The sequence below is a fragment of the Orbicella faveolata genome, unplaced genomic scaffold (genome assembly GCF_042242905.1).
Source record: "Orbicella faveolata isolate gen_17 unplaced genomic scaffold, um_ofav_v1 contig_2, whole genome shotgun sequence".
Taxonomy (NCBI): domain Eukaryota; kingdom Metazoa; phylum Cnidaria; class Anthozoa; order Scleractinia; family Merulinidae; genus Orbicella; species Orbicella faveolata.
The window spans coordinates 18,006,524-18,024,698 of NW_028301547.1; the positions used below are offsets into that span (position 1 = coordinate 18,006,524).

At 38.8% G+C, this 18,175-nt stretch overlaps 2 protein-coding genes across 2 annotated transcripts in view; both read left to right on the top strand.

Moving 5' to 3' along the window:
• The window catches only part of LOC110046406 (uncharacterized), a 29,179-nt gene extending 20,383 nt beyond the window's left edge, over positions 1-8,796 (top strand). Inside the window, exons 16-22 of the mRNA XM_089290042.1 lie at positions 683-814; positions 2,155-2,281; positions 2,931-3,115; positions 4,115-4,454; positions 6,126-6,344; positions 6,996-7,198; positions 8,281-8,796. Coding sequence (XP_089146168.1) covers positions 683-814; positions 2,155-2,281; positions 2,931-3,115; positions 4,115-4,454; positions 6,126-6,344; positions 6,996-7,198; positions 8,281-8,479 — 1,405 coding nt within the window. The 3' untranslated portion in view covers positions 8,480-8,796. The remainder of the gene's footprint in view (positions 1-682; positions 815-2,154; positions 2,282-2,930; positions 3,116-4,114; positions 4,455-6,125; positions 6,345-6,995; positions 7,199-8,280) is intronic.
• Positions 8,797-10,616: 1,820 nt separating this feature from the next.
• On the top strand, positions 10,617-16,082 carry LOC110046393 (ribonuclease P protein subunit p14-like). Its single transcript, XM_089290046.1, has 5 exons — positions 10,617-10,717; positions 12,216-12,312; positions 13,802-13,878; positions 14,005-14,083; positions 14,498-16,082. The coding sequence occupies exons 1-5, from the start codon at positions 10,653-10,655 to the stop codon at positions 14,576-14,578; spliced, it is 399 nt and encodes a 132-aa protein (XP_089146172.1). The 5' UTR covers positions 10,617-10,652; the 3' UTR covers positions 14,579-16,082.
• Positions 16,083-18,175: the final 2,093 nt, after the last annotated feature.

Here is an 18,175-nt window from a genome sequence, read left to right on the forward strand (position 1 = left end):
AGACCTGCAGTGTTGAAGTTACAGTCTGCTGCAAGACTACTGGGATTCAGCAAAAGTAAGTCCACTTCAAATTACCAATCCACAGCGATGCTATCATGGTTTTAAGCTATTCAAATCAACGAACCCGTGGCCTTGGCATTTTCATACAATTCCGGGCAAATAACGTAAATGTGGGAGAGAAAATCCACAAAATAGAAAAAACGCGGGCGAGATGAACCAAATCCTGCACTGTGTCCCGCAAGACAAATTTCCCCGAAAGCCATATAATAAATTTGTTCGTTTTTTTGCGAGTTTATAGACCTCGACTCCGTCTCGGTCCATAAACACGCCCAAAAAATGAACTTGGCCCATATCCAGCCATCTTGGCCGAAAAATAAATGTGACCGTGTTGTTTACTTAACATGTTGCGGTGATGGTGTTAACGAAGTATTGCATAAACCTGCTGAAGTTGGCTTTATATGGTTTGTCAACTTGATAACACACTGTTCTAGAAAGGAAACCAAATAAAGAAATGGATTCATTAGCTACCCCCCTCCCCCATTATTAACACAAAAACGTTCCCCCCCCCCTCCCGTTATAAAAAGTGACTTTACTCCCGTTATAAAAAGTGACTATTGCAAAACACAATTTGCAACAGGTCGTTTCTGAACGGTTATGCTAACGCACTTCAATCTAATGACAGGTTCACCCAAACGTTCAATCGACCCAATCTGCGTTTCGTTGTGAAACCCAAAAAGAAAGTCATGGAAGAAATACTCCAATACATAAAGACAAAACATCCTGTCTCTTCCGGGATTGTGTATTGTCTCTCCAGGTTGGTGATTGCAAAAGTTATGTGATATCTTAGTCCCACTTAATTCGATGTTTACTATGCTAAATTACTTTACCTATTTGCAGCAGGCAGGGTTTATAGATGTTTAGGAATACCACTTGTTTTAGGCAAAACTGAAAGGTTTCGTTTTTTTTACTACCTGATCAGTTGTTCCTGGTATTCCAAATGTCCCCTGGCTTTATGTGACCTCTACTTTGCTAGAAAATTCTCCAACATTAGTTCAATTTGGAACACTTCAAGGCAAGGTTTACAAGTATTTCTTTTTGTTTCGTCTCTTCATTGTTATTAGCACGCTGTTTAAGAGCTGTCAGGATGCATGTTTTAGTGCAATGATGATATAGTTCTTACCGAAATATAACTGTTAGTTTTGCCATTTGTTGTCTGAATTCGTCGACACAATGAACGTTCTCGATTATCTTTCATTCTCTTATTTACAGATTATCTGACATAGATAAATTCCTTTATGGAATTTTACTCTAAATAAATTGTATCATTTCTCAAACCCTTGAAGAAATTGCAAGTGGAATTTGTCCAGATTCGTAGCACTGGCTGTTGATATCACAGAGCAATCAATTAGCCAGTACTTTGCGTGTAATTAATATTGGCGGAGCTCCGGCGGCCCGAAGTGCCGCGAAGGGGAGCCCCATACTCATAGAAATCTGTGAATCGCTTTTCTTATGGTAAAAATAGCTTGTGGTATTGCTCGTAGGCGCATACGCACGACGACGGCTACGACGTCGCGCAACATGGCGGCCATACTCCAACTAATAAGTTGACGGAGACATGCAGCCTTGGTTTACAACGTACATCTTTGATATTGGACATCCATGTTATGGTCATTTGACACCTGTCAAATCAAGGTAGCCGCTAACTAGTATCACGTGACCATATCGCGGGCTCAAGGTTAGAGCTCATCAAGATCACATGTTTTTGAAGTTGATCGCTGACCAAGGGCTGGTTTTGGATTGGATTGCGGACTCATGTTAGGTTAACTTGTAATCAGGGCCGGATTGTTCAGAAGCCGGTTAACGCTATCCCAGGATTAAAAGTTAACCAAGTATAAATTTTTCTTGTATAGAAATGTTTTTCACTGCTTTTGTTTTGTGTAGTTTGAGATTATTCAAACTCAAAACAGAAGGCCAAACAATATAAACAGAAAATCTCACCGCAAAGTTCAAAACTCAAATCAAAATTCTCTCATATCCTGGGTTGCCTAACTCGAGCTTTGAACAACCCAGCCTGGGAGCTCCGCTTTTAGGCTTGGCTAAATCTATATATTACAAACTAAAACGCTACTCAGTTGAGGATTCTCTATTTCCAAGAAATGACTGTGAACGTGTGGCGGACTCTTTGAATGAGGCTGGTATCAGTGCAGTAGCGTATCATGCAGGACTATCAGACGAACAAAGGACGAAATGTCAAGAGGCTTGGATAAATGATCGATACAAGGTCAGTCATTTTGATTGATCTTCACTCTGAACGGCGGAAAAGAGCACAGACCCTCGGCAAAGAACTTGAGACTTGAGACTTGTGGCTAGTCTTGATCCATCCCCTGTAAACAATAATGTGATCATGTTTTCAGAGATGTCTTGCGCCAATAGGTCTATTTCAATATTTTAAAATTCTAACATGGTGCTGACAGTTAGAGGATTAAAAAAAACCATGTTGAGTTTGCGGCGCGAATGAATAGTTTATTTTGTTTTAGTCCCCTAAGCCTTGGTGCCACGTTAGAATATTAATATATCGAAATTGGCCAATATTGCATCTGATTTTAGGCTCAAAACTGGCAACGGTCGTACATGCGCTGCATCTAAGAATTAGAGTATCAGTAGCTTGTGTGTTGTAGTTAACAACTCGTGTTATAATGACCTGAGTAGGTCCAGGGACCTCAAACATGCACTAATAAGAGCTGAATAAAAAATATTACGAATTGTCCTAAAGACGATGAAAGTTCTGATAACGGACGTCGCCGAAACGTCATGTTTTTATATGACGAAGAAAGTGTTCTCGTACATATCCCTTGATGAACTCTATTTGGAACACAATGACAAAATTTACAACACAACCCGTATTTGAAAAGTGTGTTTACTCTTTCCAGGTGGTATGTGCTACAATTGCATTCGGGATGGGAATCGACAAGGGTTCAGTCAGATACGTTATCCACCACTCAATGCCTAAGTCACTGGAAGGATACTACCAGGAATGTGGACGGGCAGGACGAGATGGTGAACTGGCCGAATGTACCCTGTTTTATTTATATGGCGATACAACCAGGATAAGAAGGTACTATGCTTTGTACTAAAAAGGAATCCGGAACCTATATACGAGTACATTTTGGGTGCAATTTACAGGCGGGGGAAGGGAGGTTGGAAGTAAGAGGATATATGACAGAATCCTGCACCAAAGGCTAACCTTGGTCATTACCCGTCTGCAGTTAAATTGTGTGACAGTTGTACAATCTGTCAAAGTGTATGAAAGGAACCATTTCTCCTTACTGGAAGCAACCGTAAATTTATAACATATTACAGTCAAACGGGAATAACATATTACAGTTTGACGGGAATGTTGTGGCGCAATGTTCCAATACTGATCGACAATTCGCTCGATGCAATTTGCAATTGTCCATCGCATTTGCTCGCACAAAAAACCAAAACCCTAAGTTGTCAAAACTCGAACGGAACTTGACTTCTTCCTTGAGCAAATGCGAAATTGAAAGTTGCAAGTAGCTCTGAGCAACTTGTTAGTCACTACTAGAATATTCTGCCTCGACATTGCAAATTTCCCAAGTAAAGAACATCCGCTTTTACAGTGATAATCATGTTCAAAACTTAGGTAGTATCCGGAAATACGGTATTACGTTCAAAAGACGATTGGTGAATGACGCTTTACTACAAAATCAATAATTGGCAATCTAAGCAGAAGAAAGTTTCGATTTTAAACAAATATTTAACTCCAAAGATGCGGTCTGGGGACCTTCCATGCAGGTGCTCCTATTTTTCTCTTCTCACTGACACATTTTACTCTATGCAGCTCGATCTCCAAGAAAAAAGTCATGGCCGTAAGCCGACGTCATAGTTATTTATTGTATCCCCAAAATAATCCCATAAGCACTCGATCGGCCACTTTGGGTTCAGGCCATCACTCTTTTTCCGTCAGCAATTGCTACGCTATACTTTGTAAATCCCACCTGCTGGTTCTTGAGAAGCAAGACACGGGCGGTATAAGCAATTTAGTTTATGCATCATTTTCTCGTGAACTCAAATAATCTACTTGATCTTATAGAATGATCCAAAACAGCAGCGAAAAGAATGCGGAAGCTAAACAGGTAGATATGGACAATCTTTTCCGTGTGGTGCAGTTTTGCGAAAATGTAACAGAATGCAGGAGAGTTCAGCTGTTACATTACTTTGGTGAGATGAACTTTGACCCATCCCAGTGCCGCAGTAGGCCTGACAGTATGTGTGACACGTGCGCTAGTTCTGCAACATTCGTTTGTAAAGATATCACATCTGATGCCAAGGCGTTCGTAGACAGTGTCAACTCCATTGTTCATGGTGGAAACAGAAATTTTAAGAAGCCCATCAAAAGTTACACTCTAAATCACTTCATCGACATCTTTAAGGTAATGTTGTATAAAATGTTTAGTATTCCATACGCAGGCCGTATTAATAATCTTCTCGAGCGTACACTCTTTTTTCTGCCGATTTTAAGCTGAAAATATTTGTGAGTATTCTTAGATTGTAGCGTATGACATTTCCGTTTTAGAATGTATTGGGGTGTCAATTACATGTGGTTGGTGTCTGGTTGGCGTTGAAGTAATTTTGTAGCCAGACGGCAGGCAGTAAAGCCTGATGTCTTGCAGAAATGTTATTAGCATCGAACATACGGCTAGTGCTGTTTTCGTTGTCTTTTTGGCTATTTTGCCGTTCAGAGAAAAGAAGAATTTCATACGGTTGTATATAATTGTAATGTGCTTACACAAAATTATTCTTATGAAATGTATTCTTATACAAAAATAAGTGTTTTCTTACTATAACAGGTTGAGTATACAGTAATAACAACTAGAAGGAAGATCGGGAGGGCTTTAATGGAAATAAATAACTTAGATCACAGTTCGTCAAGGAAAAATGGGAGCTGTTGCCACTGATTTATACTTTGAAGGCACGGGTCCAAGCTGGTGGATTTAGCCACACGTTTGCCACTTCTCGTGACATTTGGGCGCGCTCTCCTCTCCTTTCTGTATCAGGAACCAGCTGAATGACACTATCTAACACGGTTTTCATAATTTTGCTCGCGCGCATTTGGTCTTAACGCGTCACGTGAATGAATATGCCCCAGCTATAACCGGGAAATATCCGAATGATATTCTCCAATTTGCAAACTGCTCGAGTTGCGAAAAAATGTTTGAAGGATAATAAACACAATAGCCTCCATTTGGCGCAAAAATATGTGTGGACATTTGTCGTTAGACATCATGTGTTCCTCAAAGCTCACAGTTTTCCTCGAGCATAAACTGTTCACATCTCGGAACAGACAATGCCTGCGGACAAATATCCCAGCATATTTTCGCGCCGAATGGAGGCTATCGTTTATTTATTCACGAGTTCATGTCTCGAACAAGATCCGCCCTCTAATGTTCTTTTTTTGTCCTTGTTGCCAACGAGGCCTTATCTGTCTGTCCATAATAACAAACGTAGAGTCGAAGCAACTGATTTTGCAAACCACGCCTCTTCATTGTAAAGTAAAAAGGTTGTCCATTGACCGGATCATGAGAAGACGTCTTGTCTTTGTTTCACATTTTAGCGCGAGTTGTTGTTTGTGGGCTGACCCTGTAACTATATTATTGTGCTCTTGGATGGCTGCCCTGTTTTTCCACCCTTTTATGGTTACTTAAAGCAGCCAGTATTTTCATTGTGTCGATTATAAGTTCAACTGATGAAAATATTGTTTACAAATAACGTTGTTGTTGTATCTTCAGTCGTAAAATGGCAAAAATGTCATGATAAATCTGTGTCACATACAGAGGCACACTAGATTGGTCATTTTAATCACAGGAACATTTCAAGTTCGTGGTTTTGTCGCAACCCCTAGCAAGCTAGTTACAAGTCAAGTAATGGACCTTTTCGGCGATACAGCGGTCATTTTGAATTCTCAGGGGGCAAATTAGTCTGCGTTTGGCCCCTGAGCATTCCATAATAGCAATAAAATTAAAAAACAATAGAATTCAAAATGGCCGCCGTATCGCCGAAAAGGTCATTTGCCACTGCCTTCCTATATTTTTGTTTTAATGTAGGGTTCCGGGGGTGCTCGAATATCATCTGAGGGACATGACAAATGTTCCTTACATGGCCTGGGCAAATCCTACCATAGAAATGATGCAGAACGACTGGGCCATCTGTTGGTTCTAAAACGTGTCCTAGCAGAACACATGGTGATTGGAAACCATGACAACGTCATCAGCTATGTCAAGTTAGGACCCAAGGCTTTGGATTTTCTTCAGGGTCGGATCAGGGTAATGGTTTTTATTTGTTTTCACACATGTTTTATTGGAAGGGCTATTACTGATGAACAGAGCGTCTGATACCTTACTAAATATATGGAGACTACGACATTAAGACATACTGTTTTACAGCGAATGAGTGTTCGTGAAAAATTGCTAGTCCTTTAACACTGATTAAGTTTTGCCTGGTCAAAGAATCCCCATGAACAGATTTCTGTGCCTGTTAGTGAAGCTGTCCCTCCCTCATAATATGCTCTGTTATAATAATTTGGTTCTGACCACAAACAGTTAATTTTGTCGCAAACCGTATGCCAAAAACTCTTAATTAAACAGTTATATGTGTACGTTAATTTTGTGTGTAACTTCTTCGCGCTTCTTTGAATATACGTTAGAGTCTTTACCCTATGTTTCATATTTCATTGATTCAGTACCAAAAGTTTACGTTTTTGTTACCCTAATAAGAGTGTACCATAGTAAGAGAATGTACGAAATACTCTAAGAACCACCTGAATTATCATTATTCCCAAATACTTGGCGGGAAGTTCAGCGTCTTGGTTTATTCTGAGCCCTGGCTTTAGAGTGGCTTGTTGATGCTGTAATTGAGGGTAGCTTTACCATGAGATCTCACAAACTATGGTGTCTTATTGGGTTTCTTTGCTATAGCTTCCTTCGCTGCCGGTGAGAGAAAAGAGTGGTGTTAGTAAAACCAAACACCAAACCTCTGACAGTTGCTATTCAAGCTCAGAGTACATGACTGATACAGGGGACCACATTAATGACGATAATCAATCGCGCTACTGGCGGCAAGAAGAGCTGGCCTCTGTCGGCCTGAAGAGGAAAAGAACGTCCAGTGGTCCAGCGGCAAGGTAATAAGCAAGAATATAACATAACCAGTCCCTTGCAATTCTCTGTTATGAACGAAATTTACAGCATACTTTTAAAGAAAAAGAACATAATTTTTACTAACTACTTAATATATTGTTCTTTTGGAATTTATGAAGCTCAAGGTACAGACGCAATTTTCAGATCCAAAGCTTGATAGATTGAAAAACGGAGAAAAGCCAACGAAATATTTCTTAACCTTAAGAAACGAAATTGTGAAAAAAGATTATTTCACAGTTCCATAGAGGGGAGGAAGAAGAATTCTTATCAGATTTCAAATAAAAAATCGAAGAAATATTAACTTACTGTAGTCACTTTTACATGTAGCACAACCATTTACAGAAAGTTTGTACATGTAGCACTTTCAGCTACCCCCCAGAACATTAAAACCAAGAATTAGAAGTCGAAGTCGGAATTGAGGTGCTTCGCAATGCTCTAAAAACTTTCCAAAATAACTCCCCCTGTGACGATGGGTTCGCAAAAGAGTTTTATAAAGCTTTCTTTAACCCGTTAAGTAATGGGATTGAAAATGGAAATTTAGTTGTATCATAAAAACGACGAATTATTTCACTTCTCCCAAAAGATGAAAGTAGTTTGACTACGTTATCGAACTGCGCCAAACTTTCAAAACTTTAAGGTGAATTTTGCCAAAAGTTGTATCTTACTATGCTTATTAAAATTTAATAATTTTAAAAAAGTTTCACCGAGTCGTTTTTGAATTATAAGCCCCTAACGCTGTTAGTAAAGGTGTTTTTAGCAGGTCACACTGTTGCTATGGTAACCTATTGTGTCACAAAAATGACAACGTGTTCGCCAATGATTGGGCAGTTTTTTGATACCATGATCGTAGCATCAAGCGAGAAAGAGTGGTTGTAATGACCCATCAAAGTCTAACTGCTGGAACTGTTTTGAGCCACCTTAAGCTTGCTTTAGATAGATTTCAAAAAATTTATGACAAAAGGACTCATCTTTTGTAAAAATTACGGTCACGTGATTAAGGAAGAGAGCAACTTACAAGTGAGAAGTATTTATTGAGCTTACACTTGATGTAATTTGTTGTTCTCAGGTCAAACTCGTCTTCAGGAAGCAGTACAGGCATTACCGAGCCAGTGCACCAGCAGGCGAAAATGAAGCTACAGAAGTTGAGTCGAAACAGAAAGCGTGGAACTGGGACAGGACTCAGCCGAAAAGCGGCTTCAGTAACACAGGGGGGTGGCCTCGCTCTAATGGCACCGCCTCGGCCATTCAAACAATTTTCCCGGTGACGAGAGATCACTAAGCCATCAGGCGAAAATAGATCAGCTTTTATCACCCACATCATCCTTGTCTTATGATGATGTTCTTAACCTGTACAATCAGTCATTTTCCGACATTGTTTAGACCTCATATGGTATATTTTCCCAAACACAAATTCTAACATTGTACAAATTCAATTTAAATTCACGTGGAGTATAAACTATAAAACAGTTTCAAGCCAATTGTTAATATAGATACATTAATGCATTGTCGGAGTTATGACGAAGTTGGAGTTGTTCTGGGGTACCACAATAGAAATTATAATAAAGCATGTTTTGTTTCTGTCTGCCATTTTGTTGTTTTAACCATACGCCCTGAAATGATCTGCCACGTAAATTTAATAATGTGCAGAGAATTTGCATATGAATATTGCCTACTAAATGCAAATTTAAGGACTAGAAAAAGAAGATCGCAGCAAGGGCTACTGGAATACAAAAAAAAGAAAACATTTTTTAGAGATAAAAATCATTGACTTTCTAACAAAAATGCTGACATAAGCATTTTCTCTAAAAATGAACAAATATTTCTTCACAGATTTCCTTAGGATTCGCCTCGACACACAAAAGCAAAATATTTATGAAGATCTCGTAAAACATGGCAAGTGGTGACAAAAACTACTTTTGATATGTTTTTAATAACAAAATCGTCACAAAAGCAACAAACGTCCCTAAAACCTCCCCTTGTTTAGTAAAAATACATTCTGAGTAGTTTTTGCACACAACCAAAACTAATCTCATTTTGATTAGGCTTGCGACGTTCAGTTGAAAAGATAGGAAGTATGGGTAACCACGCATTTTTAAAAGTTGAATGAGTTGTTTTAAAGGTATGAAAATAAAAATTGAAAATAAATATTTAAGACAAAATAAAGAAATAGTAAATTAATATGTATTAAAATCTTTATTTAACCACTACTACCTGCGCAATCCATATTGTGCGGGTAGTGTCAGATGTCAACTACGTTCGAGTGAATCCACAATGTTATCCAGGTATGCCCTTACCTGAGCAAAGGCTTTTACCAGATAGCCACATACCAGATCGATACCAGAGGAGTTTTTCCCGTTAACACGGTGCTGTCTGCTTTCGAAAGTTCTAATGTTTGAAACTGCGTTCTCGATCTAACAGCAGTTGTTGGGTGAAAGTGCAGTATTCTTTGTTTGTTATTCTTAAAGCATCTGGCTTTTGTATCCGAAACAAGTCGGAAACTTAGACAGTAGGTAGTTCAAATTCCGAACATTCCTAGAATAGAATCCCAGAAATAAAGAAAGCGACTTTTATCTACAGGTCTCACATTCGTTTGCGCTTGAGGCCATTCATTAAGGGCCATAGCAGTAGGTTATTTGACCTAATTTTACAGAACACATGAATTTCGTTTTTCTAACTTCGAAAATGGTGCAGTAATCAATTACCTGGTCTCCTACGCAGCCGTTTGGGTGAGCGGATGTCACGCAGGACACTGTTACCCGGTGTTACTATTAGCTATTTTATTCATTTGTTATTCAGGCTATTTCATTTTTTCCTGATATATATTTTTATTTTTATTATTTTTACCTGTATTATATTTTGTTATAGAGTTACTATTATTTTTTGACCCAAAAGAGAAAACCGTTGCTTTTACTAACGATGGCGTCAACGACATCGCTTAATGCAAAAGGCGAAATTCCTTTGGATGGGCAATGTTACGACGAGAGTGCGATTTATCCCTGTGTGGAAACGAGGAGCATTGGGAACAAGATACATTGCTATCGAATTACATTTTTGAGAAGGGTTTAGCAATTTCCCTCTGCCTGATTGTTCTTCTTTACATGAAGCTATGCATGATTTGTAACATTTTGTAATACCTTGTACATCGTGGGCTCGGGACACCTCGAAGCACCTTGCGACAACATGTAAAACCTTGCAACACTAGTCAATTTTTTTAACAATTACAGTTTGTGGTTGAAGTAAAGCAAAAAATAAGTGACAAAATAAATTTTTCCCATATTTATTTATTAGACCTCGCTCAAGTGAATTATTTCTATCGTCATTCCTGGATTCCGGATTCCGGTTTCCCGTTCCGGATTCCAGTACTTTTTGGCTCCTTAACTACAGAGACCAGTAACAAGCGCGGGCTCACATTTTCGTCTGGTGCACAGACAGCGTGACATGCAGAAAGTGGAAAAAATTACTTTGCCTCAAAGAGCACAGTTCTTTTACTTGAGGTTAAAAATGTAAGTGTCGTTAAATATTTAAGATTCTTGCTACAACCTACAGAAATATTGAATTCTATGTTGAAACTCTTATTAGTTAACAGCTACGGTTCTTTGCGTCGTGAAAGTGAACCTCGCGCTGAACCACTGCGAACTGGAATGTAATTTTTTTTATTTGTAGGCCCCCCTTAAAGTCTTAAGGTTAAGCTTAAGTTTAGTTATTTCTTTATACACTTAGCTTCATAAAATTAGATGGTTTTGAAAACTATCAAAACTGTGGACAGCGACTATTTCAAATCTGTTTCTAGTCACGATTCCTCGCGAAGTGAAGCCGGTGAACGGGCCGGTATCCGGGGGGGAGGTCGGGATGGGGGTACTCTGAGAAATGCTGGCTGGGGGTGTGCGGCCCGCTTCCTAAAACCCTTATCTCTCATTCTAATGTTATATTCAAAAGAGCTGTATTCACACTTTGACTTAATTAGATAGTTTGAGGGACTTTTGCTAGGTGATGGCAACATCTCATCCCTGTAAATTGAATGCTGGAGACCCTGAATTGAACATCAATAAAATTAAATCAGAAACTGGTAAAAGACATATTAAAATAGAACTACATGTAAGCCATAGTGATCTTGTTAACAGTGAAGACAAGAACCTTCCATCCCCTCAAAAACTGTTGGTCAACTGTCAGTCAACTTTTTACTGTTTGTCAGCCAACATTTGGTGGAGGTGAGCTGTTATTCTCTGTAAATTTACCTTCAAATCATGTTCTGAAGTATGATTTCAGTGTATGTGAAGTTGGAGCCTGACTTGAACAATCTTAATCTGTCTATTCCACAGTGAAGTTACAGTGGAACCTCGATTTAACGAACCTCTATTTAACAAAGTCCTTGATATAACGAACGATATTCTATGTCCCAGCCAAAGTTACAGTAAAATGTATGGAATAGAACCTCAATATAACGGACCTCGATATAACGAATTCTTCGATATAACGAACATAATCCAGAAGCCCAAACGTAAAACCTACCTCGATATAATGAATTACAATGTTTCCTTGTTTACATAGACAATTTTCTGTATAACCTCTATGTTGCAACATTTTTAAATCGCTACTCTGAAAGTGTCGTTCTTTTGTAAACAAAAGCAGCACATCTGCTCAAAAGTGAAAATAATTGATACTGAAAGCCACCATGCTTAATGAATTGCATCTCAAAACATGGCACTTCTGGGTGACAAAAATTGCATTGAATTGCGTGTCAGAAGTCACCTGTGTTACAAATCAATCATTAACTATGACTTCGATACAACGAACATTTTGGTCATTTCACCTCAAATTCGTTATATCAAGGTTTTCGATATAACGAATCCTTGATTTAACGAACAAATTTGGCCGGTCCTCTGCGACTTTGTAAATCGAGGTTCCACTGTATTAGATAATGGTATCTAATAAAAGTGGTTGTTATGGATGAATTTAATCTAGTTTAAAGCTCACTGTAGTTTATTTTAACTTTTTTTGTAGAGACTTCTCTAAAGAAGATGACTTACCACCAGTTGAGATTGATTCAGTGGCATTTACAAGTTTAATGGCACAGGCTTTGGGGTCTTTACATGGCAAGGTATAATAGATTTGAAGTTAGGCTATTTTAAAGAAATATTTGTGCTGAAAAACAGTTTTTTCTTTAATTAAGTAGAAATCTCTGTAAGTGGTTCAAAAGCTATGTATTCTGTTTTCAGTTTAAATCACCTGGTTGCTGCCATGTTTACTTATTATTGTAAGTTATTTGTCATGTCATTGCACAGTCAGAGACATAAGTATGAACTCTACAGAAGAAGACTCTCTGTTAGACCCCTGGGGAATTCCCACGTAAAAATGACAGGCATACTTGTCGTACCTTTTAGAGGTGAAAAACATGGTTTTGGTACCTCTAAGGGTGTTTAGCCTCTAAAGGTCCACAGCGGGAGCTTTTTTTGTGGTTAGGTCATTGAGCTGAAAAAATATGACAGGAGATAATGTGTTATGTAAGAATTGGTACCTCTTAGGGGAGAAAAAAAAAACATTTCAAGCCATGCCCACAAAAGAGGATCTTGCTACCAGTTGGGGGTTCTTTTCAAATTTCCAACAAGCAGCGCCGTCTTTTTTATATGGGGTCCCCCCTGGGTGTTTTACCTGTACTTACCGGTATTAAGCTTGAATATGAACTATAAGAATGATTAGAAGCACTTTCATATGTCCAGATTTATGAAATGCTATGTTTTGAAAACGCTTGACCTTATAGCGTTGTCATAATTTCTCATCAAGCCTTGTAAAAATAAACCTGGTGGCTTGTCTGAAACTACTTGCAAAGCAAGCATTCAAAACTTAAATCAGGTATTACTAATATTATTGTCAATTTCAAACTCTAAAACAATGTAATCATATTATTTACCCAATTTACCAATTTACCAAATTATTGTTCTCAACAAAGCTGTTTTAATTTCAACCAAGACTCCCTTAAATGGTTTTCTGATGTCTCCTTAATCCTCTAAAGTTGCGATGTTTTTTAGTGAATTATGTCCTTCCTGAGGGCTTTTAGCGCCCTGTTTTTGCCAGATGTTTTTCTCCCTTGGTGGAACCTCTAGAATACTTGTCATTAAAGTCTTGGATGACAGTTACATGTAGAAGCTCAGTGAACTGAACAGTATCTTGCCTGATCTGGTTGTCAGCATATCATGCTCAATACAAGTCTAGGAATCAGAGTAGAGTAAAAACAGGGAGGTGTCGACTTTTAATGGAAATCAGTCACGTGATAAGGAGGGCGTACCGCTAAACAGGGGTATCCCTTATCCCCCTCTGTTCGTCACTTCATGAAAAATGTAGTAAATCAAATATCCCACAACCATGACTGAAAACACATTATGATTATGCCACTACCAAACGCATGACATTCAGCCATAGGACCCAGTAAGGCAGGTATACTGCTATGCAATAAAAGAACAACTGCAAGCTCTGCATGTGTTTAAACCAGTCTAAATGATAACGTTTTTCAGTAAATGTTTCATTGTTTTGTAAACAGTATGCAATATGAAGACAGTTTATGATGTGGTGTTCGTGTTATTACAAAACAGATTGGTTCTGCCATCATTGTTGATGTCATCAAGTTTGATCCTGTCTCAATGGAAGTCATAGTAAGAGTAAAAGAACGGTATGTGATAAGGGTTGTTGTGTATCAGAACTAATCCAGGCAGAACCCTTACCATATACAATATCTTTTCTTCCTCACCCTGGGATTATTAATATCTTGTTGACATTCTTTTTGCCTTCTCCTCAGAGGATTGGTGAAGTTGTGGAGTGCTTTAACTTTATTGAGTTATTATCGGGATAGAAAGTGTGCAATTAAAGTGATTCAGGTATAGAGACTATGTTATTCACTAATTAAAATGAATAATGGCTGAACGAGTGCCGTGACCCATTATCCTCCAATGCTACAAGTATGTTTTAACAAAAACCGGCTTTTGTAATTCGATGTAATATCCATATTATGGTCTCGAGGCTCAATCATCAGCCTCTAAGTGTCCTGTGAAGCGTGGCGGAGATCCTCCGTATAAACGCTCGCAGCTTAGCCCAATTTTCATGACACGTATATTAAAACTGACTCTAAAAACTATTTAGGAAGTTAATCTCGAACCTTGTTCGCAGTAGCATTCAGGGAGCTGGGATCCCGGCGCCGGGTTAGAAAGTAACAGACTGAACGTTATGTGTGGTACAGTCTGAGGCTCTTTTGCCGAAAATATATAATTTGAACTAAAATGTTTGCATTTTAGGTGTCGCCTCATTTACTGAGCCTTGCAGTGGACAGTAGACAATGGAAGACGAAAGAAAAAGAGAGCTCTGTAGCCAGCTGACAACAGATCCAACTTGGGATTTGGCACTGACATGCTTAAAACGAATTTGGCAAGGCAACCCCTCCCCCCCGTCCCCCCAATCAAGAGTCCTCCCTTCAAAATCTTCCTAATTTCCTTGTGAATCTCGTCATTCTAGAGGGTCCGCAATAGGGTTTTCAGATCCCGCTTTCCCGCCCATTTTTTCCTGTTAATCCCGCCATCCCTACTCTTTTTGCCTGGAAATCCCGATCCCGCACACTTTTCAAAGACGTTTCTCCGTTAATTATCAATTTGTCAATTAATAATTAATTTAATAATTAACATAAAAAGTTTTTAAAAATAGATATCACATAAAAGATCACAAAAGGATTCAATGGGTGGCAGATAAGCCAGCACAAATTAATGATTGTAACGTTTCTTTCTGCAAACCGTTTACTATTTTGTTTTCTTTTGTCCACGTATCGGTGAAAGAGAACGATTGTTCATTCTCATAGTCAAGAGATCGCCTGTAAACACTCTTGACAGTTTCTTTCAAAGCTTTCAGCGTCTTCACTTTCCTTGAAATCTGGGCTCGGAACTTTTCTTTCCGAATGAAGGCATTCCCGCTCGCACATCCTTTTCGTAATATGTGACGACGTAATTTATAATGTCAGTGGCGGATCTACAGGAAGGGTCCGGGCGCCCTCCCCGCCCCCACCTTATTTTTGGCGAAAAAAGAAGAAATGACTGAAGGAAGAAAAGCCGGCAGGGCAAGTTAAGCAAACTCCCCTCAAGGTCTGGATCCGCCACTGAATGTCACATACTTCATTCGGTAAATCACTATCACTGCCATCCGGTGTGGCCATCCTGGCCAAAACAAGCCAAGCGCTTTGGTAAAAGTCGAAAGACTATGAAAATTAGAAAGGATCGGGGAATCAAGATTACAGACGCAAGCTTCGAAAATGTCGGAAATGGACAGATGTCATTGATTTCAGAGGCCAACACAAATGATCGCAATAGGACTCTAAGACGGCATACAATATAATCTCATGACACTAACGTAGTCTAGCAATAATGAATACGTGTGACAGAACGTGACAGGGTACAGAGCCGTTGCTATTCATTACTTGAAACCTGCCACAGCTATACGCACGAAAAGTTTGTTTCTGCCAGCTTGCGGTTTTTTGCGCTGGTTAATTTATGAGGTCACATAAGAATTGAAATCCCGTATCCCGCTCTGTTCCCCTTGCGAATCCCGCATCCCAACGCCATAAAAAGACAAAATCCCGCTCCCGCTCGTAATTGTAATTCCCGCTTCCCACCCCTGTTTTCAGCTCAAATCCCAAATATCACGGCGAAAAAAAAGCCAAATCCCGCATCCCGCCAAACCTATCGGGGACCCTCATTCTACACTTGGGTGACATGGCAACAGTCTCTCCCCCACTGCCCCTTTTCCAATAATAGGGCATGGAATTATCTAATTGTAAAGGTAGTTATATATTTTGTTACAACATTGGAAAATGAATATAAAAGTTATCTATCTATAGTTATTTGTGCTCTTGTTATACTGGTACAGTCGAATGTTGCTTGCTCTTCTTAACATGTAGTCTGGTCACTCTATATGTGATGAAAACTTTTTTATATGAGAATAATAAGAAACATACAGATCCCTTTAATAAACACCTAACAATTCTTATTTTTGGAATAAAAACGTTCTCTGGTTAAAATATATTAAAAACATAAGCTTTCGGCTATCAGTCTATAGCCTTTAACGAATGAAAAATGTGGCGCGCAAGCGAAAATATATACGAATGGGGTGCGAAAAAATTAATTGAGAATAAAAACAAGCGTGAAAAAAGCTAGAAGATAAAGATGTAAATGAGGCCTGATTACAATAAAATAGAATATTGCCTAGGCAACGGTTTTGAGTTGTTATCCGCGTCGACGGTTTTTGCTGTGTGCCAAGATTCTAGTGTTTTTCGAACGCGGTAATTGCCTTTGTCAATGACACAAGCATTGCCGAAATCAATGGAGTGATTGTTTTGCCACGCATGGTTGGCAACATTAGAGCCATTTGAATAGTTCTTCAAGTTTCGTTGATGTTCCTGTAAAACCGCCGAACAAGTTTCACCTAGAAGTGAGAGTAGGTCGTCAGAAGGTAACAGCAGTGATATTGTGCACTCGGTTGTGCGCTGCTACTTTCAAAATCAACATAATCTTTACACGAAATCAACATAAGGGAACGGAGATGAACCGTTAATCATCAATCACTAAATATATACCACCTTTTAGCTTATTCATGCGCGAGCAATGAAAGAGTATCGTGAGGTAGCAGGTTTATAGATGGAAATTGTGGACCGTAGACGGAAGTGAAAGTGTCCTCACCACCCCTCCCCATAACCTTCGATGTCTCTGCAATAAGCGAGTGCAAAGAATATAGTGTAGTAAATTTTAACATCAAGTCAGAATTTCGCAACGTCTGAAAATCGCAATATGGATTGAGAAGCCAAAATGATCACATCTTGGGGTCCTTAAAGGAGAAGGTCACTCCAAAAAACGTATATTTTTTGTCAACGCTAAAAGCCTTGCACTAAGTTTAGCCACTCACCAAAGTTTCAGCCTCTTAAGTGCAGGTTTTTCTTATGAAATTCGTTTCCAAAGAAGAGCAAAATTCGTTGCCGCCATTTTGAACAGTACTCAGCAGTCAGACCGCGTTCGTGGCGTCATTCCGTCCAAGAGTTTTTCTCCAAATGGCTTCCGACAGGCCTTTGAGCCAAACATGCTCCAAACTCCGAAATGATAGCATTGAAGATAGTAAAGTGGATAATCGCTTGGAAAAAATAAATTTTGCTGACCTTGTGAGGGATGCTAAGTCAGTTGCAGGTTTTTCCCCTTCCCGCCAATTTCGAGTTGGACGAAATGACGTCACATATAGTCCATCAGCCGAGGTGGTTGTATGGCTCACTTAAGGGGAACAAACGAATAAAACTTGTATATTCTTAATCTTTGACTATTAAGCATCATAAAAACGTATGATAGCAAGGATAGAATGGTAGCTTTCGCTTTGTAAATCAAATTTTAAATTTACCCCGAATACTCTGCTTTTGGTCGCCATCTCAGAATTCTAAATAATATTTTCTTATATGTTTCTTTTCTTAGAGGCACACGATATTTTTCCTGGGCGTATATTTGGAATAATTAATTATTTATTTATTTATTAAGCTTCGGCCTACTATTACACATAAAGAAAAAAAAAAAAAAAAAAAACAGACAGCAAAACAAAACAAAATGGCCAGGGGAGCCGCTACAGCTTAGCCAATTACAGCGGCCCCCTTAGATATAATTAAGAGACAAAATTTAGTATCTTAGATATTATTTCAGTGTTGTCTGTTGTTGTTCAAGCTATGTTGACGTCATAAATTACGTCACAATGGCCGCCATTTTGTTTTCTAGTTTATGTATTGAACCTCTATTTTAACCATCTGAAATAACTAAATTACCAATAAGGTGCTCCACATCACTACTAGAAAAAACCTTTTTCTGCGTTTAGTTAATTAAGCACACTACATTTCGATCTATAACTTGCATTTGGATCTATAACTTCTCCAAGTCATAAACAATTCATCAAGCTTAAACACG

What these genes read in the sequence shown, in the direction of transcription:
- LOC110046393 (XM_089290046.1), top strand. Translation starts at nt 10,653, where the DNA reads ATGCAGAAAGTGGAAAAAATTACTTTGCCTCAAAGAGCACAGTTCTTT. An exon ending in TTTTACTTGAGGTTAAAAAT is followed by an intron (nt 10,718 to 12,215) that starts GTAAGTGTCGTT and finishes CTTTTTTTGTAG; the next exon opens with AGACTTCTCTAAAGAAGATG. An exon ending in GTGCAATTAAAGTGATTCAG is followed by an intron (nt 14,084 to 14,497) that starts GTATAGAGACTA and finishes TTTGCATTTTAG; the next exon opens with GTGTCGCCTCATTTACTGAG.